The 25,396-nt window shown below is 43.2% G+C and overlaps 1 protein-coding gene across 1 annotated transcript in view; it reads right to left on the bottom strand.

Moving 5' to 3' along the window:
* The window catches only part of MEP1A (meprin A subunit alpha), a 37,202-nt gene that overhangs the window by 4,902 nt on the left and 6,904 nt on the right, over nt 1-25,396 (bottom strand). Inside the window, exons 4-10 of the mRNA XM_082249198.1 lie at nt 21,205-21,322; nt 20,326-20,501; nt 18,345-18,566; nt 14,796-14,945; nt 8,998-9,213; nt 7,255-7,728; nt 1,567-1,737 (exon numbers count right to left, since the gene is read on the bottom strand). Of these exons, the coding sequence (XP_082105324.1) occupies nt 1,567-1,737; nt 7,255-7,728; nt 8,998-9,213; nt 14,796-14,945; nt 18,345-18,566; nt 20,326-20,501; nt 21,205-21,322 (1,527 nt within the window). The remainder of the gene's footprint in view (nt 1-1,566; nt 1,738-7,254; nt 7,729-8,997; nt 9,214-14,795; nt 14,946-18,344; nt 18,567-20,325; nt 20,502-21,204; nt 21,323-25,396) is intronic.

Here is a 25,396-nt window from a genome sequence, read left to right as displayed (position 1 = left end):
GGCGAATTTATGCTGTACACTGTATGAATGTATGTATGTAAATGTAGCATAAACAGTACATGCATACAGTGTACACAGGATCTTGCTGCCAGTAATATCAGTAAATGACCCCCCCCCCCCATTAAATATACTATATAATATAGGTACAAATATATACAGTATTTTCCTGTGTCACCCACAGGCGTGCGCACAGGGTGTGCAAGGTGTGCCTGGGCACACCCTAATCACCTAGGGCACATTAGCATTATTGCTCTGTTTGCCATTGAGGAGATGGGAAAGATCTCCCTCGGACCTGCTCTGCCATAAGAGAAGTGCCACACACTTCTATTTCACTTTGCCAGCAGGGAGAGTAATGTACCGGGGCCATATACATGTAGGCAAACACATGCATGTGTATTTAAACTTTGGGGTGCACACCCTAATGCAATAGGCCGCGCACACCTATGGTGTCACCTGAATGCTAATTGAACACTAAAGCTCACTCTCTTGCTCATTTATCGTCCAATGGGTAGACTGGTGATGTAGGAAGAGTGGAAGTCTCAAAAATAGATATACAGACAGAAAGACAATATACTAACAGACACTAATATGCAGGGATACATGATTATAAAGCACAAAAAGGGTGTGAGACTTCATTTGTACAAGAAAAATATACATATATATATATATATATATATATATATATATATATATATATATATACAGTATATACCCTAATGGCATCTGAAAGTGGGAGTGATATATTAGAAAGCAAGTAGTAAACATGTTGTCTCTGAAGTTGATGTGTTTAAAGCAGAAAAATGGACCTGTCAGGGTGCCCAGGTTGACCCGTGTACACAGTCAAAAGCACCTACAATGAGCACATGAGCATCAGAACTGGACCACAGAGCAATAGAAGAAGGTGGCCTAGTCTGATAAACCATGTTTTCTTTTACATCATGTGGATGGCTGTGTGCGAGTATTGCTTACCTGGGGAATAGATGGCACCAGCATGCAGTATGGGAAGAAGGCAAGCCGGCAGAGGCAGTGTGATGTTTTTAGCAATGTTCTGCTGGGAAACCATGGGTCCTGCCATTCATCTGGAGGTTATTTGACATGTACCACCACATGAACATTGTTGCTAACTAAGTACATGCCTTCATGGAAACGGTATTCCCTGATGGCAGTGGCTTCTTACAGCAGAATAACGTGCCTTGCCACACTGCAAAAATGCTTTAAGAATGGTTTGAGGAGCACAACAATGAGTTTGAGGTGTTGACTTGGCCCCCGTATTCCACAGATCTCAATGCAATCAAGTATCTGTCAGATGTCCTTATAAAAAAGTCAGGTCCATGGAGACCCCACCTCGCAACTTACAGGGCTTAAAGGACCTGCTACTGATGGCTTGGTGCTAGATACAACAGCATACCTTCAGAGGTCTAGTGGAGTCCATGCCTTGATGGGTTAGGGCAGTCTTGGTGGCACAAGGGGGGACTTCCTCAATATTATTGGTGGCCATAAAGTTATGGCTGATCAGTGTATATCCTAACGCCATTAATCTATGAGACTTGAAAGTGTCTAACTTACCTACAAAGTCCACAAACAGGATAAGATCATCATTTTTCAGGAAGCTCCTGCGTTGTAGATTGGCGTGGGTTATAAAGGTGAACCATCCTAAATCAGTAGTCCGATAGCAGTTACAGGAGGGGTCCCAGGTACCAATCTTAGAGGGTCTTTCCCAACGAGATATATTCTGAGCTGTTAAAATACAACACAATTATTATTATTATTATTCAAATGTAGTTTGCACTGCTGCGTTCCTGCACAGGGATCCTGGGCTCAACTTTCACAAGGGGCCGGGCACAATCTGTACAGAATTTGTGTGTTCTCTCCTTTGGGCGCTCATGTTCCCCTCTTTGCACAACACAAAAAAATCTACTTTTTGATTGGGTCCCGAACAAAACATCCCTAAAATCTGAAACTAACTGTCCTCTCTAGACAAAAATATGAATAACGTTTTTTTTTTTTTTTTAAGGTTTAGTTTTCTTTATGAGCATTCTAAACCAGCCTGGCTCAACTTTTTTAACCCAGAGGAACCCTTGCAATCATTTTCATGTTTGTTCCCTTCTAAGAATAGTCCTAAAAATAGTCCTAAGAATAATATTGGTTGTCAGTGGGAAGAATTTCCCCCTTACAGTGGTGGTTAGAATGTCACACTTACAGACAGATTTATAGATCATTGGTGTCCTGCTACTGCCGAGTGCTGATGGAGCTGGATCTACAGTATAAATGCACCATCAGATGGCATGTCAATTAACCACAGCTTAAGGAACCCCTAGCAACCCCTGAAGGAACCCGAGGGTCAGTGCCATCTTAAGAGCATTAAAGGGCCCCGGGCAATGCAGTGCACTGGGGCCCTGCCCACACAATCACCCATGAGAATAAAAATGCAAATTATCGATAAGGCTATATTTATTGGTACAGCAGTGCCAGGCTAATGACAGTTTCCAAGTTGGTCCGGTGAACACACATGGACGGGAGTCAGACTCAACTGTCCTGTGTGTGTGCCTGTTCCTGTGGAGGCGGACAGGCATTCCTGCAGTTGTGGGCTCTCCAGTCACAACCTAAGTGGCCTGACAGCAGCACAGGGCCGACAAGCGCTTGCCACCTGCCAAGTTCGGCGGCGGGATGCACACGGGAATCAGGACTAATGCTTGGCTGGGGCTGGGTCACTGGACAGGTGGGGCCCCCTGGGCAAGTGGGGCCCCTGGACAACTGCCCAGCATGCCTATTCGGTAAGATGGCCCTGCCGAGGGTTTCACAGAACCCTGGTTGATCTAATCTCTAGGCATTCTGAAGTTTCCTTCATACAGCTACTGTGTTAAAAGAAGGCCTTAATGATTCAGGGTTTCTTTACATCAGATGCCCAGTAGACCATTTTGCAGCATATTCCACTAAAGTAAAAAGCTTGGATATGATACTACTGAATGTTTTCAATAGAGTGGATTCATTCCAATGTTTTGCGTTAAAGTGCTTTGGAAAAATGATTCAGCATGCTGCATTTTGGGTCTCGACACCAGTTTAAACTCTTTTAAAGTACAGCATGTCTAAAATGCATGTCAATGCAACATGGATGTATTTGGTTCAAACACCCCTCCCCCTTTCCTAGCAAAGAAGACCATGCTGTAACTAGGGACTTAGCACAGGGGTTGATTTACTAAAATCTGTTAAAACAGCATGGTAGCCAATCAGCTTAAAAAAAAAACAAAACTGGAAGCTGATTGGTTTCCATGCAGAGCTGGACCAGATTTTGCACTCTCCAGTTTTAGTTTCAAAATGTCTGCAGGCAGTGCTGGGCTTTCTAAGTAAATCCTAATTCAGTGTCATCACTCCACTCTACAATAATTATGTATTGTTCTATATTCCTAAATGTGATTAAAAAAAAGTATGATTATAAACTTGTAGATAGTTAATAAAAAATACACCAATAATTATAATTTCCCGGTGCATTTTTTGGAGGTTTAAAAGATAAAGGTGCCAGCTCTTACAAGAGTCAGTCATATTTTATTATGTCATAACAGACTTCCCAAACATTTGTGGTCTATGAATAAAGCGTTCACTGTACAAATGTGCCAAACATCCACACCGTCAGAATGAACATTTGTTGTATTTTCTCTGAGAGGTGTAGTAGTGCCTATATCATCAGTGCCATATCGTGGCTAGAATGCGGGTTTAACGCAATCAAGAAAAGAAATGCATTACGACCACTAGATGGCACTGATGATATAGGTGCAATACCTATTAGAGAAAATACACCAATTTTTCATTCTGATTGTGAAAATGATTGTCACATTCACACATCAAACTTTATATACATAGACCCAATAGTGTTCATTCACATTACTAGCAGTGCCTGTCTCTGCCTTTTAAGAGTTTGGCAAAAAAGGAGTACTAACCAGATCTGCTCCAGACAAATAAAAATGTATATGGGTTCTAGATGTACTTTGTTATAGCTTCCATTACTGAAACTACTCAGATACAGTATAACTATGGACTCATATGTGTGGGTTGAAGCTCCATGGAAAGCCAATTCAGCTGTTAAAAGGTGTTATTTACACTTTTGTATTTTCGGAAAAGTTAGTCCAGCTATAGCTATGCCCAATTATGTTGATGGTGTGGTTATTCTTTATAGAGAAAGCAATTGCCTTTAGAGTCGGTTCACACTGAGGCGACACGACTCCTTACTACTTCGGGGGCGACTTGTGCATTCCCATGCACCACGACTTCGGAGCGACTTGCAGGGACTTCACATAATGGAAGTCTATGCAAGTCGCTCCGAGGTCGCCCCGAAGTAGTACAGGACCCTTTTTCTAAGTCGGAGCAACTTGTGTCGCTCCTATTAGAACGGGTCCTGTAGCGGTCAATGGACCGCGAGGGAGCACGACTTGTCAGGCTGACAAGTCGCGCTAATGTGAACCGACTCTTAAAGACTGTCTGTTTGTTTCTTGAGGGAAAAACAGGAAACGTTTGCCTACAGAGAAAGACTAATGGGCCATACACACTAGATTTACCAAAACCATGCAATCAGGCAGGCCCTTGCACTACATAGAAAAGGTAAATCTAAAGGAAATCTAACCACAAAAGTTGTATAGTGTGTATCCAGCTTTAGTGATGGCAGCCCTGAAAGAGCATTGGAGTTAGACCAGTTAGAGAGGGACTTGAACTGTGTATTACATGCCAGAGTAGGTAGGATTTTTCTTTATGCTTTTTTTGTTTGGTTTGTTTTTTGTTTTGTTTTTTTGCTGAAAATGCAGTAAAATTGATTGTGGGCAACTTAAAAACCTAAAGCATACCTAATAGTTGTTTTTTTGTTTATACAAAAACTTTAGAATAGCAAGTAGCAAAAGAATGCATGTGTGCATTTTTTTGGGCATATTTCAAGCAGTGAAAGTGACTTTCACCAATCATTTACTGGTAGTGAATCAATCAATGCCATTTAAAACACATACACCAGGAAGATTCACCTGCAGTGAATGTTTGGTGAATGTCAGATGTGTTGCTTTATAGATAGAGTATTAATGGCACTTTTCCACTGCAAGTACTGGCTCAGCTCCACTCGGCACTGCTTGGCCCAGCTCGGCTCAGTTTGCTTTTCCACTGCGTGGTACGAGTTTGCACCTTTCAGCACTGTATAGGCTCTACTCGGCTCGGTTTGCTTTTCCACTAAGTAGTAAGTGGGTGGGATTACAACGATTCTCTGACCAATCAGTGGCTAGTAGAGACAATCAATACTGCATGCAAAGGATTGTGGGATATGGTATCGGTACAGCCTGCTTGGAACCCCAACCGAGGTGGTACTGTTTAAGCGAGCCGTACCGAGCCGTACCATGTAGTGGAAAAGTGCCACTGTACCAAACCGATCTGTACCATGCAGTGGAAAAGCGCCATAAGTGTCCAGAAAGCCTCCCAGTTGCTTTGCAGTTACAGTGCAGAACCCATTATTCTCTACGGCAGAGACCATCATTGCACAGAAGAGTGTGACTTCTGTCAGTCCTGTCCTGTTTTCTCCCTTCTCATTTGAATGACAGTCATAGGCAGGGCCGCTGATTGGGGGGGACCACCAGTCCTCCTTTAGGGGGCCCAGGCACACAGGGGGAGCCCCAGGGGAGCCCCAACAGCACAGGGAATCAGTGTGGTCGGGTGGAGGTTCAATTACCGAAGGAAGCCCTCTGCGGCTCACTGCAGCAGCTGAAAGCCAACTTCTCCCCCTCCTGTCAGCTTTTAGCTGCTGCAGGTAGAGACACAGACACAGGGTATCATTCCTGTAATTGCTTCTCTGACACCGATCCCACTCCCTGTTCTGCCTGCTCCTGATTCCCCCCCCCCCCGTGTGCCCCCCTTTCACTGTGCCCCCCACCTCGCTGCTGTCCTATAAAAAAAAAAAATAACAAATTGTAAAAAAAAAAATAACAATTAAACATTGTAATAAAAAAAATTGTAAAATAAAATAATTATACACATTTTTAACTTTTAAAAAATGTAAAAAAACAATTAAAAAGGGCTAATTCAACCAGGTTCTCTGTTATGTTTGTGTCCACTAATAATGATTGTAGTGTATTTTTTGTGAAAATATTGTCTTGACATATTCGGGGGGGGTCCCTGCCTGGTAGGCTGTACGGGGCCCCGTGATTTCTAACAGTAGCCCTGGTCATAGGCCTGCACAGTGGGATGACCAGATGTGCCTGGGCACACCATAACCGCTTCTGGACCGGAAGGATTTACTCCTTTAATGACCAGGCAATTTTTTGCGATACGGCACTGCGTTACTTTAACTGACAATTGCGCGGTTGTGCAGCGCTGTACCCAAATACAATTGATGTCCTTTTTTCCCCACAAATAGAGCTTTCTTTTGGTAGTGTTTGATCAACTCTGCAAATTATATTTTTTGCGCTATAAACAACAAAAGAGCGACAATTTTGGAAAAAAAAAATTATTTTTTACTTTCCGCTATATAACATTACCAATAAAAAAATGTAAAAATCAAATGTTTTCATCATTTTAGGCCAATTTTTTTCTGCTACATATTTTTGGTAAAAAAAATCCCAATAGACAGAACAGCGGTCTGCCATGCTTACAACGGCAGACCACCAACCTGTCTCCACGGGAAGTGATCGCGGGTTCCCAGTGGCAATGGCGGCTGTCGGACCCGCTGATTGGCTCCCCTTGTGGCCAGGTATGTCATTTCGCGGGACAGAGGCGACCTGCCACAGTAAAACTACGGCAGCTGGTCAGCAAGCGGTTAATCACTACATGCAGTGCCAATTCCCCCTACTGCCCGGGCTTCCCCTTTATTGCCCCCACCCCGCAGTGCTGCTGGCTCCTCTCCCCCAGCTGCTGCTGGGGATGTTGCAGGATGGACAGTGGGGGAAGGAGCTAGTAAATATGTAATTTACATGTGCCTTCCTTTTCTAAAGGAACACAGTGAACACACTCTTTCACTGTGTTCATTCATAACTGAAGCATAGTAAACACCGTTTACCATGCTTCCGTTTGTGAATGTACAGGAAGACGCTCAGCACAGAGCACTTCTCATTCATTCACTGTCTTTTGCTGCTGAGGCTGCAGAGAAAGACATGTATGTTTGAGCTTTAGGGTGCACACCCTAATGCAATAGGCTGTGCACACCTATGCTAACAGTATACACCTTTTAAACTTTACAAGAAGACTCTCCCTGGAAAGTACTATATTTTACATGAGTTCATGCAAGGTACTTACGTGCAATAACCTGATCAGTGGATGTGGTATAGCTTCTGCTAGAAGACATCCTTAGACGAATGTCCGGATCCTGGTCAAAAATTGTTATAATAAACTGATGGTTGAATACGGGCCATTCCAATGCAGCATCATCCTCCCCACTGCACAGGTGGAAGGCTATACCAGTGTAATTAGTGTATGTGGATCCACTTTGCCCATGAGGGTATAAACTCACACCATACCCATAGCCTTCAGGGGAATAGAAACAAGGGCTGACAACACGTTCTCCTTTAACAGTACTAGCAAGGATCTGGCTAAAGTTGCGGATGGTCCAGACTCCATTGGGGCAGGGCAGTTCGGACAAAGTGATGTCATCAAGGACAATGCCACCGCTGGTTGTTGTGGAATCTCCCTGAATACCTTGGAAAACGTAACGGAACTTTTTATCAGCGTTCAGTGTCACATGGGCGAGTTTCCAGTTGTGGTCATTGTCAGCTGTGGAAAATAATACAAAAAGGCGTTGGATCAGGTTAACGACAAAGAATAGTGTCTTGATATAAATGATTTATATTTTGTTAAAGGATAATTTATTTTCAATCAGGCTAATGTAACATATTGCTTATGACTATACTATATAACAGTATCCAGCCGACAGATGAAGCAGAAGACCCTGATGACTGCAAGTCTTCTGCAGATCCTTTTCATCTTTGCTGTAAATGGTGTAACGTGATCGCCAGCTGATCAGGAGGACAACAGTGCACTCCATGTCTGTATTTTATATGGCTACATGTGGAGTCTTCTGGGAAGGCTGTCCACAAGGTTTAGGAGTGTGTCTATGGGAATGTTTGACCATTCTTCCAGAAGCGCATTTGTGAGTTCAGGCACTGATGTTGGGCAAGAAGGCCTGGCTCGCAGTCTCTGCTCTAATTCATCCCAAAAGTGTTCTATAGGGGTGCAGGTCAGTCAAGTTCCTCCACCCCAAACTCGCTCATCCATGTCTTTATGGACCTTGCTTTGTGCCCTGGTCCAAACCATTTGGTGGAGGGGGAATTATTTGTTTTTCAGGGGTTAGGCTTCCCAGTAAAGGGAACTCTTAAGATGTAAGCATGCCAAGTCATTTTGGAAAGCTTCACGCTCCCAACCTTGTGGGAACAGTTTGGGGATGGCCCCTTCCTGTTCCAACATGACTGCGCACCAGTGCACAAAGCAAGGTCCCTAAAGTCAAGGATGAGCGAGTTTGGGGTGGAGGAACTGACCTCAACCCACTAGAACACATTTGGGATGAGTTAGAGTGGAGACCGAAATCCTTGCCTTCTCATCCAACATCAGTGCCTGACCTCACAAATGCACATCTGGAAATGTATATAGTGTATATGCATCTGATCTACCTAAGCTACCCAGGCAAGCTTCACATGGGAACTGGCTACCGGGAACTTTGTGAGTGTTTTACATTATTAAAGAATGTGGAACAAGAAAGTGGTTCTAGTCTATCCTCACTCTTCTTAAAATGTTTTTTACTGCTGTCTGTGTTCCAGTTAGGGATATTTCTTATTTTCATTGCTTAGACATACAATAGGTTGTGTATAGAAAAAAGATGGTTTTTCAATCAGAATATGAAAGGGTTATTTATACCAAGAGCTCTGGAATTTCCCAACACATTAGGTAGTGATAGACAAACCAATAACACCTCAACCTTAATGTGGCTTTGTGTACCCTTCCTAGATCCTTCTTTGCCCCTCTTGGCTGAAAATATGCCATACATACCATTAATTGACCTGATTTTCCTCATCCTTCTCACAGTCCCGGTGCCATCATCAAGGCGAACCCAGATGGTAAGTTTGTCCTTCGGGCTGCCATCCATCTTGTAGAAGAACTGCAGACACTGCTCTGTCCTCTTAGGATAGAGGATCCTGGACTCCAGCAGAGCAGTTTTTCCAACAACTCCTCCATGGGTGCTAAAGGACATGAAATAACCAGCCTCTGCAGGAAGAAGAATGTATGATTGCCCATTATTGAGTGTACTCAAGTATAACAACAGCAATAACTAACAGCTAAAAGAAATTAGATTAAAAAGAGAACAACCTTTTTTTTTGTTCTTAAATATGATTCTAGTAGTGTTTGATTGTCATTCTAAAAACAGTCCTATAAAACTTTTTCAATAAGATGTTCAATAAATATCTGTCAAAGAAATCTAAAGTCTTCTTCTGTGTGGGAGACTTTCCTAGTCTTCCATCCCTAGTGATTACTTAATGCCCTTTACCTATCTAAATCTGCCATTACTTGACACTCTGTGGTGCACCTTCCATTGGTGAACACCAGTCACTCTGTTCACTCTATTCATTATTTGGCCATTCAACTTATACCTCATCTTACAAGCACTGTAGACAAAGAAGATCGACGGCATCACAGTCAAATTCAGCAGGACATCAACTTTATTGGAACATCGGTGTATGCAGCACAGTCAACGTGTTTCCAACATACAGGGCCGGTGCTCCCACTAGGCGAATTAGGCAGCCACCTAGGGCGCACTGCTGCTTAGGGGGTGCAGCTACAGCTGCTGGTTTCCCTACTAGCCTGGCTGCCACCCTAGGGTGACCAGACGTCCACGGTGCACCGTGATCTGGAGCAGGGGGGCACCATAGTTCCACTTGGGCTGCCTCCAGAGGGGAAGGGGGGGAGATGGGGATTAGAACACCGCCTGATTACAAAAAGCCAAGTTCTTCTGCTTACCCAGCTGTCAATCTGGTCCAGGAGTCGGGACTTCATATGACAGCCTCCCCTCCGGGTAAGCAGAAGAATTTGGCTTTTTGTAATCATGCGGCGCTCTAATCCCCATGTACTGGTCACTATGCATTGTTGGGGGCACTGGTCACTCTGCATTGGATGGGGGCACTGGTCACTCTGCATTGGATGGGGGCACTGGTCACTCTGCATTAATGGGGGCACTGGTCACTCTACATTAATGGGGCACTGGTCACTCTGCATTAATGGGGGCACTGGTCACTCTGCATTGGATGGGGGCACTGGTCACTCTGCATTGGATGGGGGCACTGGTCACTCTGCATTGGATGGGGGCACTGGTCACTCTGCATTAATGGGGGCACTGGTCACTCTACATTAATGGGGCACTGGTCACTCTGCATTAATGGGGGCACTGGTCACTCTGCATTGGATGGGGGCATTGGTCACTCTGCATTGGATGGGGGCACTGGTCACTCTGCATTGGATGGGGGCACTGGTCACTCTGCATTGATGGGGGCACTGGTCACTCTGCATTGGATGGGGGCACTGGTCACTCTGCATTAATGGGGGCACTGGTCACTCTACATTAATGGGGCACTGGTCACTCTGCATTAATGGGGGCACTGGTCACTCTGCATTGGATGGGGGCATTGGTCACTCTGCATTGGATGGGGGCACTGGTCACTCTGCATTGGATGGGGGCACTGGTCACTCTGCATTGATGGGGGCACTGGTCACTCTGCATTGGATGGGGACACTGGTCACTCTGCATTAATGGGGGCACTGCGAGTGATGCAAGTATAGGGGGGAGTATGGGGAATGCATGGAGTGTGCTGCGAGAATAGGGACATTTTGACGTTTTTTTTTTTTATTTATGGGAGGGGGGCGCAAGTAGCTGGTCTTGCCTAGGGCACAGAATAGTCTAGCACCGGCCCTGCCGACATAACAGCCTTACCTATGACTACAAGCACTATTCACCAAAAAACTATCTCCCCTCTTGAAACTGATTTGAGAAGATTTACACAAAACTACAGTATATCTAAAGCCATAACCCTTTTTTTTTTCTTTGTTTTATATAGTATACAGTAGGCAATGGATAATAACTCTTAATCCAGGTTTATATTTGGCACCTATGTCCTATTAGAGAAAGTTGCCATCATTTCCTGTCCCATAGACACAACATGAAGGGAGTATACATTTCTTCAAAGTTAGGGTAAAGCTTCACGTAGGCAGATATCGCTGAAACATGTGTCCCTATTGCAAGATTTTCCTCCTATTCTTGTTCTAGGGACAACTCAGAATTATGGATTTCCCATCACTCGCTGGCCCAGTGACAATAGTCCTTAAGGCTTTCATCTACAGAAATAAGCAATCTACTCCCTGACTCTTCTGGCCAGCGATACAACATAAAGTGAGTATAAATCTTTCAAGTTAGGATAGGTCTACACGTAGGCAGGTATCACCGAAACATGTGTCCCCATTGGAAGATTTCCTCCTTTTCTTGTTCTAGTGACAACTCAGAATTATGGATTTCCCATAACTCGCTGGCCCAGTGACAATAGTCCCTAAGGCTTGCATTTACAAAAATAAGCAATCTACTCCCTGACTCTTCTGGCCATTTATACAACATGAAGAGTGTATACATCTTTCAAAGTAAGGTTAGATCTACACGTAGGCAGATATCCCCGAAACATGTGTCCGCATTGGAAGATTTTCCTCCTATTCTTTTTCTAGGGACAACTCAGAATTATGAATTTGCCATCACTCGCTGGCGCAGTGACAATAGTCCCTAAGGCTTGCATCTACAGAAATAAGCAATCTACTCCCGGACTCTTCTGGCCAGCTATACAACATGAAGAGTGTATAAATCTTTCAAAGTTAGGATAGGTCTACACGTAGGCAGATATCACCGAAACATGTGTCCCCATTGGAAGATTTTCCCCCTTTTCTTGTTCTAGTGACAACTCAGAATTATGGATTTCCCATCACTCGCTGGCCCAGTGACAATAGTCCCTAAGGCTTGCATTTACAGAAATAAGCAATCTACTCCCTGACTCTTCTGGCCAGCTATACAAAATGAAGTGTGTATAAATATTTCAAAGTAAGGTTAGGTCTACACGTAGGCAGATATCACCGAAACATGTGTCCGCATTGGAAGATTTTCCTCATATTCTTGTTCTAGGGACAACTCAGAATTATGAATTTCCCATCACTCGCTGGCCCAGTGACAATAGTCCATAAGGCTTGCATCTACAGAAATAAGCAATCTACTCCTTGACTCTGACCAGCTATAAACATTAGCGATATTAGCAAATGTATGTCCTGTTGACATGGCTAGCTATTTTTGGCATGATAACACTAAACAATTTGACTGTTTAGAGCAAAGATTAGGCTGCTTATAAATTTAGTGACAAATGCTTTAGAATTTAAGAAGTGGTCATTATCATGCAAAAACATTTTCCATGGGGTTGTTTTATGCTTTTATAAAAAGTAAAGAAGAAATTGTAGTCATTGGGGTTGATTTACTAAATACAAATAGACTGTTGACTTTGCAAGGGAATGTTTTCCCAGAGCTTACTGAATGAAGTGAAGCTCTGTTGACTTCTATCATCCAACTGTGCTGGTTTTTTTTTTTTTTTCCTTACATATGATTGAGTATTCTTTACAAAGCAAAACTTCACCAAATTCACTAAGCTTAGGGACATTTTCCTTGGAAAGTGCAACTTCCCCTGCAGCCAATTTGCCTTTAGTTATTCAAACCCATTGTGTGTACTTTTATACCTGCTTACTGGTCCCTTTGTAAGCTCAGGACTGATTGGAGTCACACTAAGTATGACTAAATAACAAAAGCAGGATTCTCAGTTTTTCCATATATAACAAGGTGCTAATCCTCAACAAAGTAATTTTGTATTGTTTATGATCCCCTCCGACCCTCCCAGACAATGATATGCTTCCAGACTTTTAAAGATGATCTCTAGGTAAACAGATTAATATCCTGATAAAATACATATATAATGTTTTACCTGCCAACGGATTGAAATTTCTGTCCATCCAATTGTATTGCTATGGCTATTTAAGTGATTTTTATAGTATAAATATATGGAATAATACATTTTAGTTACCATGAAGCTGGGCTTCCTCCACTCATATGCTAATTTACTCTTAGACTAGTTCATGGAAGCAAGTGGAACAGGAAGTGATAAAAGAGAAATGGCCGCACACCAAGCGATGGCTCACAATGAAAGGCTTTATTGAACAAGGATGCAAGCAGACTTGTATAAAGTACTCGAAATTTCTACTTGAGTAAAAGTACAAGTGCTCAATCAAAAAGTGACTTGAGTAGAAGTGGAAGTGCTCGCAGAAAAAGTTACTTAAGTAGAAGTACTAAAGTATTCAACATTTTTTTTACTTAAGTATTGCAAGTAGTTTTTTCAAAAAATTTGCTACTTAAGTACTAAAAGTAAAAAGTACCAGTAGTTTTGAAAAAAAAATTCTACTCAAGTACTGAAAGTAAAAGTACAAGTACTGTGTTATGTAGTTATTAAAGAAAGAAGTCAAAAGTTTGAACATCATATTGTTTTTATTATTTCAAATGATTTATTCAAATGATTAACCTGTGTTTGTTAGTAGTTTCTTGATGCACTTTAAGCGCTGTAGCACCATTTATTTGTTTGTTTCATATTTTCTTTTTATTGGAAAGATTTGGTATAGCAGCTTTTATTATACACAGCCTTTATTTTCGTATGCGCTGATTTACAAATGACATTATACACATTTTTTTGAGCTTTATGCAACCTGCCATCTACTGTTCTGGCAGTGGTAATTTTTTTAAAAGTAACGAGTAACTATGCAGCACAAAAAAAAAATACTTGAGTAGAAGTATCGAAATCATCGAAAAAATGTAGTGAAGTAAAAGTAGAAGTAGGAGAAAAAAATTCTACTCTAGGAAAGTACAGATACCGCATTTCGGTACTTAAGTACAGTACTTAAGTATTTCTACTTCGTTACTATACATCTCTGGATGCAAGGTACAGCAAAATGGATGGTAGACATGTTTCACACGACTCACAGCATGCTTGTTCACTACTGGTAGTGAACAAGCATGCTGTGAGTCGTGACAAACATGTCTACTATCCATTTTGCTGTACCTTGCATCCTTGTTCAATAAAGCCTTTCATCGTGAGACTTCGCTTGGTGTGCGGCCATTTCTCTTGTATCCTGTTTGCGGTGGCGATCCGAGGTCCTCCACCCATGGCTGGCTGTGAAGTTCCAACTGCCTGAGCGGTGTACATCTCTTTCTCTGTGAACAGGAAGTGATGTCACCAGGAATTAGGGGCATTTCCCATTAGGACCTCTGCCGTACAAGGACTGCAAGAAGCTGATACCAAGTTAAATGCAGGTACTTACACTGCTTGCAATAAAAATAAACACATGAATGATGTGTCATTAAACAGAGCCGCATTAATACAGTATGTCTATTCTATAGCTTGCTTGAGTTCAGCTTTTACCAAGTTATACTTAAACACTTATCTCCTAGTAATTTATCTTGTGTTCAGTATTACAGGCAAGTTCATAGTTCACTTTCAGGTAACAGGAGTGTAAACAAACTTAGATCTAGTTTGGGGAAAATCATAGTACATTTTTTCTCCTGCTTATCTAACCGGAACAAACAAGGTAATTGACCCTTGACAACAGCAATCAATGCAGAATCAGTATTTATGCCTGCTGTTAAACCATAACACATGTCCTTTGCACAAGGATCATGCTCTTGTGGGGCATACAGGGTAGTGTCAGCATTTTTTTTTACTTGGAATTCTTACCTCTGCAGCGTCCTGCCAAGGTATGATCCCCAGAAACCCCAGGAACACTGAGCTCATGGATCCAGTCTGCATCGTCCGTGGTACCCTGGACCATTCCACAGATGTTGATGAATTCAAAGGAGCACTGATCCAGGAGAATGAGTGGGGCGGCTGCAAGGGAACGATACACATTATTGGAAGTTGATGCTGTGTATATTATACATTTCTCCAATACCTGCAACAATGTAATTATCAATATCAGAATTCACCCACTATGACTTAGGACCTATTTAACCTTTGCTGCTATTTTATCTCATGATCATTTTCTGCTGAAAATGGTCAGTTTACAAAACAAATATCACTAATGTATGCAATCAATTTTACCAATAAAAAGATTTATAACCCCTAAATGCTCTTGTCTCTGTGGAATTTAGGCCTAGCCTTGCTCTTAAAGTTGTCTTTCTGCTGGCCAATTTTACACTGCTGTATCATCTGCTGTCTGTTAATTCATGGAGTAATAATTTGCCTGTACCCTTCTCTCTAATATGTTGTACATTTTGGCCAATCCTTTCTCTTTAAATGTTCTTCTGTTGGCCACTTTTATATTGCTGGATGCAGGGCTGGCCCAAGACATTGGGCTGCCTGGGTCCAAGAATGAAATGCTGCCCCCCATCTCCCCCCCCCCCCCCAAAATAAAAAGATATCGCTCCCCAAAGGGATATTTTAAATTATGATGATTATAACTACAATTTAATTCATTAGAAAGTGAGATTTACATGCAACAGCACCTTATCTATATGCAAAATTATATGACATACCACCATGCTACCGATCCCCCATCTTGGCGCCCTAGGGCATCCATGGGTGCAGTGTGTGTCAGCACAGTGGGCCCCCACTCCTCAGGGCCTGTGTGCAGTGAACATGTTCCATCTTCCATGGGGATGATATACCACTGGGATAGGGCAGTGTAGGGATTGGCTAGGGTAATGTAGGGCCAAGCTAGGGTAGTATAGGGGCAGGCTAGAGCAAAATAGGGGCTGCTGGCAGAGACGGTGGGGAAGGGATCTTTCATTGCTCTCTGTCTCCTTTGGTTACTCTGTCCCTGGCAGCACACGCAGGTGTTCTCGGGTGTCTAACAGCTGGTGTTAGACTGTTTGCAAGCACCCTTTCCCTTAACTATGTGTATGCGTGTTGAGGGCAGCAGGGCGGCAGCAGTGGAGAGGCCCGGGGGGCAGTTGTCACACACAAAACTGCTGGAAAAAAAATCTTTGGCTTCAATTTGCTGCCCCTCTCAAAGTTCTGCCTCTGCCTAGGTCCAATGGACCCAGCAGGACCCATGGTAGGGCTGGCCCTGGCTGGATGAAAAAGCATGTGTCACTGCTAAAGCTACCCAAAAAAAAGCTTTTTCTTTTAAAACTGAAATTAAGCAGGTTGAGGTGTTTTTTGTAAGGGAAAAAAATAAATTCCACAGCCAAAATTGTGCAGCCAGTGCATGATGTTGGTGAGACTGTCCATGAAAAATAAACTATTTTGTGTATTTTCTATGTTACCCTCAAAGCCACATGAAAAGACCCTATTCCCACTGACAGTATGGTCCCGCATAGCAGTACCCAGCTTCCTATATTTTTTTGACAGTTTATATTAGCCCTAAAAAGGGCCAGAATGAAAGTGTCAGGAAAGACAAAATATACCCAGGTGCATAGTTTTGCGCAGACGAAGAATTCCTATTAGCCAAACCTATTGCCAAAGACCAATTGTGCATAGGCGCATACATATGCGCGAACAGCAAATTCCTATTAGCCAGGGGCCCACTTGTGCAAATGCACATGCGCGAAAGTGTTTACATGTCGGCATGCACACCTGCCACTAGATTGGCGCCAAGTTGGCTATTTAAACACCTCTGCTGCATTAGGACCTTGCCCTATGGTCTACAATGTTCTGCTACCTGTCCCTGTGCTTGATCTCCTGTTGCCGTTCTGCTATTCGTCTGACCACGCTTGAACTCTGCCTGAGCCAACCCCTGGCTTGCTCTTTGAACACATTGCCAACTCCAGCCTAAACCTGACTATTCTTCTGCCTGCTGCTCTGTACCTGACGTGCCTGCTAGTTACTGACCTGGCTTGCCTGACTGCTCTGTGTCCAGCCCGTGGAGGAAAACCCTATCCCTGCAACCTGCCAAGTACCTTCTGTCTGCCACCTGCCGGCCTGCCGAGTGCTTGCTGCCCGTGACCAGCTAGCCACCAAGTGCCTGCTGACTGTCTTCCAGCCTACTGCGCCTGCTGCCCTGTGTCACGATCCAGCCTGCATCCAAGTGCGTAAAGACCTCTCATTTGCAACCGCCATCACCAGAACTGCCAGGCACTCAAGTCACTCCAGAATATTGTACCTCCTGTTACCTTATCAGGGGTACGGAGCCGGAGGTGTAAGAGATCGCCTTCTTCTCAAAGTCAGGCTCCTTCACCAAGTACGTGACAGCCAGAATGTAGGAGCAAATTTTGCTTCCCCCCTTTAACAATGAAGTTCAAAATTTTCCGAACCCCTGTTGAATAAAACTCAGGCAGATCACCCTATCGCTATTCATAATCTTTATAAACTTGGCTTGTTTTTTTCTATTGAGATACCTCCTGCATGTACTGTTAAAAAGTTAAAATAAAGATTTATAAAAAAACATTTGAAATTTTCAGTTAAAGCGGAGTTCCACCCAAAAATGGAACTTCCGTTTTTAAGGCCTTCTGACCCCCTGACATGCCACAATTGGCATTTCATTTTTTTTTTTTGGGGGGGGGGTACCTAGATTTGACAGGCAACTGCTCCCACTTCCACTTGGGCTTCCAAGGAGGCTTGAGCAGAATGTATCCTCTCCCCCTCCCTCCCTGCAATCTTCTGGGACAAGTCACAGGTCCCAGAAGATTGCCCGTCCACTCAGGATGCGCAGCGCAACTTGCGCATGCACAGTGCGCACCCGGCTGTGAAACACAAGCTGTCATACCTGGGTGCCCACACTAGAGATGCCAGCGCCATGGGGAGAAGAGGGAGAGAACCGAGACTCCCGCCGGCCGCATCGCTGGATCGTGGGACAGGTGAGTGTGTGTTTATTAAAAGTCAGCAGCTACACTTTTTGTAGCTGCTGACTTTTAATAAACACAAAAACAGGTGGAACTCCGCTTTAAGCCTGTATTTAGACATCTTGATGCTCAAGGAACATCTATTTGATGTACGTGACTATTTCTGAAAAAGGTAAAGTGAGAAGGCATTACTGCATGTTCTCTGCTATATGTGAATAAGTATAATTTAGCCTCATAGTCCATAAAAAGAAAAAGTGGAGAATGAGAAGAGAATCTTTGACTCCTCTTTGCAGACACCTTCACCTACTGTTTTGTTTCAAATTACAAATATCCAGATAAGGGAAAAATTAAGAAAAGGTAACTGGCTTGTAGTAATTTAGCTTGATGTCAACCCATTCCAACCCCTAGTCACAGGCCCTCAACTTCTTCATGGTAATTTTTTTCCAAAACACATTCTGAAATAATATATTTATACAGATTTTTATTTGATATTATTGCTACATACGGCATTTGTACATGCGGTTGAGACGTTCCAGGTCTATCAGTGAAAAGTCCAGGCGTTGTCCAATAATGTTATTGAAGGCTGGGATTTTGGCAGTAATGGTCGGGACACTGGCGTTTTTGTTGAAAGAGAAGGGACCGTAATGCATCACAGACTCATAGTCATAGGGAGTGTTCAGATCAGTGATGTACTTGTCATCGTATGTGTTGAAGTTGTGTGCCATTCCTGTAAAAGCCAACAATAACAGAAAAATTCTCAGTGAAAGAAGAAACCAAATTTTACAAATTTATTAGCAAGTTTATTGGCATGAGCCAATTAAATTGCACAAAGGGGTTGAGCCAGAAGCAATGGGTGGTGATATCAATCTAGAGAGTGATAGGTGTCCCAGGAGCCATGCATCAAGTCAAAGCCCGCTGCGTGATAGAGAATGTCTATCTCAACCTGGACCCCCGCCAGGCCACGCCTCCCAATGTGTTTCTCTCCGCCCACCGGAGCTTACTCATGGGGATTCCCAACATGTTGGGGAGGTGGCCTGGCAGGTGTCCAGTCTGAGATTGCCATTCACTATCACACAGCAGGCTTTGACTTGATGTGTGGCTCCCGGGACCCCTATCTTTCTCTACCATTGCCTGGAGCATAGACAAGCTCCCATCCCAGTAGGCAAAGAACTTAATTCCCATACAGCCTGAGCAGCTCACACAGAAATCTTGGTTTGTGGTGATATCAATCTACCCTCCCTATTTTTGTCCACCCTTTTTCATGTGGTACTGCCCATGAGGATCCCTAAAATTATAAGCAGACCAGTGAGTGACCAGACTGGTAACATACATCTGCTAAATAATCGGGAAAGCGATTCATCTTCCACCTAAATATTTCAAATGAATCTCTCTCCGTTAGGAGCAATTTTTTCTCAACAGACAGCTTTCTTCCTATTTAATAACCATAAATAAAGCAAACGACCATCATTTTTGGCCGTTTTGTTTTCTCCTATTGTCTTCAATTCTACATGGAGCAATATGCTAAGGAACAAAGTAACAAAATTGGCAAATATTTTACACATACACACTTGGTTAAAGGTAAAAGTATAGTTTATCTTCAATTTGCTCATATTTTTAAAAAATATTGCATTCTGTTTGTTTTTTACAAGCTTGTTCTTTCATATGTTTATTACTGTACTAAATGTAGATAATTGGCAGTTATCCACTAAAGGGAGCACTGTATTCTACTAGCTTTACTCAAGTCAACTGCTTAACAACTTAAGATATCAGCCACACAGGGAGAGCATTGTTTTTATAATAGACATTGTGAGAAGGACCAAACAGTTTGCATCACTGCAAATAGAAAGCCATTATCCTTATTGTGGAGATTTCATTTGCTGTGTTGGTATCAACATGTTCTATGTGGGATGGAGTAAGAGAAAATCTTGAAAATGGGGACACAGATAGCAACAGAAACCCTAATAAAGGTTGTAGCATTTTCCTACCCCACCAATAAAAAGGGGTCCATTTATGAAAATATTTGCTGCGTGAATGCCTCAGCATGTAAATAATCCTTGTAATATGTCTAAAATGTGTATTTCCCATGAGTGTCACCTCTATCTGGTGACCATAATGTAGTATTTTCCTGAAATACCTCAATCAGGAAACTCCTGCATTATGGCCACTAAAATTAGTTGATGATCTTAGGAAATACCGTACATATACCAGGCACATTATGGGAATTATTTGCAATGGCTGAAGCATTCACACAGCATTTTTTTTTTTATAAATGCACCCCAAAGTGCTTTACCATTGTTATCCTGTTGACAGATTTTCCCTACAGTTCCTGTCCTGTCTGACTGGAAAAAAATAGACAAAAAAAAAACATAAAAGCAAAAAGCTACCAGGGTTTCTAACTGTTCCTTAACCTACACCATAAAACGTTTAGGAGACCTGTGAGGGAGAAAAGTAGTTGTGAGTATTATCATAGTATTATTTAAACTGACCATCAGTGATTTCATCCCACCAGATCTCTACGTAATCATCTCGATCGGTTCTGGACTGCTCATGGTAGAATCCCAGTGCATGTAGGATCTCATGTTCTATAATGGCCTTATGGTCACATCCACTTCCAATAGAAAGGTTCTGACCAACTCCGAAGTCACCGACGTAGGACCAGCATCTAGGAAAAATAAATATATAATTTATAGGCTTGCCATAGGTGTGCGCAGCCTATTCCATTTGGGTGTGCATCCCAAAGCTCAAACACACATGTGTATGCATTTGTGTGTGTAAATATACAGTATATATTATATTACCAACGTAGTGGGACCCCTGCCTTTAGTCACACTGTACACATTTTGATATAGCGCTGCACCATATTTATGTGTAATTAGTAACACTATTTCTCTGCAGATACTCTATATTACCAAAAATATTGGGACGCCTGCCTTTACACGCACATGAGCTTTAATGGCATCCCAGTCTTAGTCCCTAGGGTTCAATATTGAGTTGGCCCACCCTTTGCAGCTATAACAGCTTCAGCTCATCTGGGAAGGCTGTTCACAAGGTTTAGGAGTGTGTCTATGGAAATGTTTGACCATTCTTCCAGAAGCGCATTTGTGAGGTCAGGCAAGGAGGTGGACAAGAAGGTCTGGCTCGCAGTCTCCACTCTAATTCATCGCAAAGGTGTTCTATTGGTTTGAGGTCAGGACTCTGTGCAGGCCAATCAAATTCCTTCCCCCCAAACATACTCATCTATGTCTTTATGAACCTTGTTTGTGCACTGGTGCGCAGTCATATTGAAACAGAAAGGGGCCATCCCCAAACTGTATAGATATTAAAGAAAGTATGATTTCAGAAGTTTCACTGGTTTGGCGACTTACCCCCCAAATTTCTGGAAATGAAGAAATGTGTGTTCTCCTTCATAGGGTTTAAAATCTACGCAAGACTTCAGACGAAACATCTCAAAAGCCTTCAGAATAGCTCCCTTAGCATTAAGGTCTGAAATGAAAAATAAAGCATACATGAGATTCAGTTCATTATAGAGGGTCTGAACTCTGGAAGCTGTGTCTAAAAAAAAAGCAAGCAGAGAGTGAAGGGCTAGTCACCAGTGGGATGGCAGCAGTCTCAGATCCTGCCAGTGCTACCAAATCTGAGAGGTTTCTAGCTCTTGGGACAAAAATCTAAGCTCCAGCAAACTGAGACTGATGGTCACTGGGGTGGACAGTTAACTCTTGCACACCCAAAATAGCCACCGCCACATCTTTTAACAGAAACATGCAATGATCATAGCATTTTCTGTAGCAGTTCTGATCTGCATAAAATATGTGTGACACTCACTGCCACGCACAGACAGGAATGAAACAGAGGTTAAATATAGTAGCTTTCTCCAAAGAAGCATGGGTTCTCAAATGTTTTATTTAGAGCATTCAGAGATTCAGCTTAGCGTTTCTTAAATACCCTTTAAGTGAAAAAAAAAGAAGTGCAAGAAAAATATGTATGAAAAAAATATTACAAATCAGACAATAGCAACAGTAAAATAAATAGGGTTTAAAATGATAGGTAGTTAGCAAATTCTTCCTAGTCCTTGTCCAATTCACATCAGAATGCAATCTTTACATGCAGACAGGGCGGTGCTTCCACTAGGCAAACTAGGCAGCCGCCTAGGGCGCATTGCCACCTAGGGGCGCACCCATGAGTCGGCATTCTCTCTCCATCATGAATGATCCTTGTGATCTGAGGGGAGGGGCAGCCATGGGGGAGGAAGAAGGGGCAGTAGAAGATGCCAGGTGTCTTTGGCAGTGCGGAACTACCAGGCCCTGGCTTTCCACCACTGTTGGGGGGCCCCAAGAGGCAGAAAGTGAGTCCACCAGCGTGCTGCCTGAATGATCCTCTTCGGCTGGAGCTGAGCGGCCTTAACCCCGGGCAGGAAGTGACTCTCTGCACTGAACTAATGGGCAGCCATACATTTCCCTGGGTTGGTATTAAGCAGGGAGCTGAGGAGAGCTGAACCTGAGCCGGAGCTCGGCACTGGAGGGCGGAACCTTTACTGGAGCAGAAGCGACGATGCACCGGAAGGGTCTGAGGAGGTTGGCGATGAAATAAGTGTGGGGCTCTCTGACTGCTAGTTTTCCCTCCACCAGGAGCCGGTTGGAACTGTGGTGAGCACTGTGGTCCAGGAGAGGAGTGTCCTGGGAGAAGGAATCAGCAGGATCACAGTGAAGGAGGGCAGAGTGCAGGCCACTCTCTTCATACCGCCCAGTGAGTGTGCCCAAAACAGGGGATCGGGGTCCCTGGGTGTTACATGGAGCATCCATGGTATGAAAGGGAATCGGGGGAAATTAGGTGTGCCATGGGTTATCGTAGTCACCAGGTGAGCCATGAGGAATTGGGGTCCCTGGGTGGGCCATGGGGGAATGGGGTCCCCAGATGTGACACAGAGAAACATTAGGGTCCCCAGGTGTGACATGGAGGAACATCAGGGTCTGACATAGAGGAACATTGGGGTCACTGGGTATGACAGCATGACATGGAGGAACACGGGGTCCCTGGGTGTGACATGGAGGAACATTGGGGTCAGTGGGTATCACAGCATGACATGGAGGAATATTGGGGTACCAGGGTGTGACATGGAAAAACATCAGGGTCCCTGGGTGTGACATGGTGGGACATCAGGATCCCCGGGTGTGACATGGGGGTCACTAAGTATGAGAGCATAACATGGAGGAAACATCAGATCAGGGTCACTGGGTATGACATAGAGGAGTTTTAACCCCTCCTTCCCTTTTTTTTCTTTTTTTTTGGGGGGGGTGGGGCGCAAGTAGCTGGTCTTGCCTAGGGCGTAAAATAGTCTAGCACCGGCCCTGCATGCAGACAGTGTTCTGGTGGAAAACAAGATCTCCCAGCTGCCAATGATAGCAGCTTTTCCAGTCCCTAATGAGGTAATAATGAATCAAGGGTTTGAGGGGTGTACAGAGGGGTTTTCAAGTATTATTTAACTAAAAGTGTAGTTAATGCTTAAAATAGGCTTCCAGTAGAGTTATTATATGAAACTGTGAACAGTAATGCCCCGTACACACGTGCAGATTATCTGAAGACTTTTGTCTGTAGACTTACCAAAACCATATAATATGAGGTCAAACCTAAACACTTTCAATTTGTATGCAATCCGGCAGGCCCTTGCACTACATAGAAAAGGTAAATCTGCAGACAAAAGTCTTCAGATAATCTGCACGTGTGTACGGGGCATAAGTGGATTCAAATATGCTTGGGACAAACGTAGATTTAAAATCAGACAAAAAAAGTTTAAAAAACACCAAAAGAAATATTTTAAAAATGGGGCAGACTCGATGAACCACTTGGTCTTTTTGCTGTCATCACTCTTCCATGTTTCTATGTTTTATGATGCTCCAGCAGACACATCCTCAATGCCAATTTTCTAACCATATAATTATTTTCAGATGACTATATTTTACATACTGACAACCAACATATTTTTGTACAGAATAAAATCACAAATTGATAGACATCAAACATGATATGGATCTTATACATATTTTCCCTATGAGGGGTAATTTTCCCCATCTGCTTTATACACATTTAATCTCAATTTATTAAAGTGATTGTAAAGGCAGAAAGTTTTTTTTTATCTTAATGCATTCTATGCAGGCTCGGATCGGGTGCCCCTATAGCAAGCTGCTTGCTATAGGGGCACTCAACAGGAGGGAGGGGCCAGGAGTGCCGAAGAGGGATCCGAGAAGGGAAGGATCTGGGCATGCTCTGTGCAAAACCACTGCACAGAACAGGTAAGTATAAGAGCCGGTTCACATTTGTGCGGCTCCGGCGTTCGCATGTAATGTCGGAGCGCACTGCTCCTTCATTAAATGCGATCGGCTGTGCGGTGCGAGTTTAGCCATACACTTTGTATGGCTAAATTCGCACCGCACCCGCAGCAAACACGCACAGGACCCTTTTTGGCAGCCTCATCAGGATCGGATCAAACTTGTGCGATCCGATCCTGTGCGAACTGCAAGATCGCACTGCGATATGCGATCAAACTGGGGGTGTCGTTAAGATTACATTGACACCCCCAGCGTATCGCATATGGCAGTGTGAACTTCCGGGGGTGCGTTTGCGATGCGGGAACAGGCTGCCTTCCCGCATCGCATAAGTGTGAACCGGGGCTAACATGTTTGTTATTTTGAGACTTTAGTATCACTTAAATGTGATTTTATTACAGCAGGCAAAAGCAGCAGAGCCTTAGATCTCAAACTTCCCATAGACAGCTATGAGGCTGTAGGCAGCTCAGGTTCACCAGTACCATGAGTTTGAAGCAAATTCTGCAGATTTGCGCTTTGTGGTCACAATTAATTTACTGATTTAATTTTTAAATATTTTGGAATTTTGAACTATGACAGGTAGACTTACAAGGGCAAAGGGCTTTTTTATAAGTCAATCTCATTACTCAGGGCTGTCTTTAACACAGGGCAAAAGGGGCGGCTGCCCTGGGCCCATTCATTGTTGTGGGGCCCAAAGCAGCTGCCACTTGAGCCAGCACTGCCTGCAAATAGTTGATAAGTGGATTTGGGAGGGCCCAAGAAAATATTTGCCCAGGGTCCAATCAATATTAAAGATGGCCCTGTCATTACTATAAAAGGTGTGTGTGGGGTACAAAGCAGCCATACTGTCAGTGTACAAGAAGCTGCTGTAGGAAAAGAATAGGGAAAAAATGACAAACTGTATAGTAAAAGCTTGGGGTCAGTGATGAAATTGTACTTTAATTCGAATTGCTACCTCTTTGGCAAATCAACCCCTTTTGGAAAAACCCTATTTGCATGTTTTTTTTTGCTCCTATTGATGTTCTTTCTTTAAGTTTTCTTTTTGGTCTATTAATGATTGATTTGAGGTCAGTTGTTATTTATAGCTACTGTCCCATCCATAGCAAACTGCATTGTTGTATAGAAAAAGAACTAAGTGCAAGAACAGGGTGCACCGAAACCACCTCACATTTTATTAATCACATTCACTGCACCCCCCCCCCCCCATTCCTATAGATAAAATAAAAGTTAGGTATTT

This window comes from Pelophylax lessonae (assembly GCF_965119305.1).
Source record: "Pelophylax lessonae genome assembly, chromosome: 3".
Lineage (NCBI taxonomy): Eukaryota > Metazoa > Chordata > Amphibia > Anura > Ranidae > Pelophylax > Pelophylax lessonae.
The sequence above is the reverse complement of the archived record's forward strand: the minus strand, read 5'-3'. Positions and strand labels throughout refer to the sequence as shown.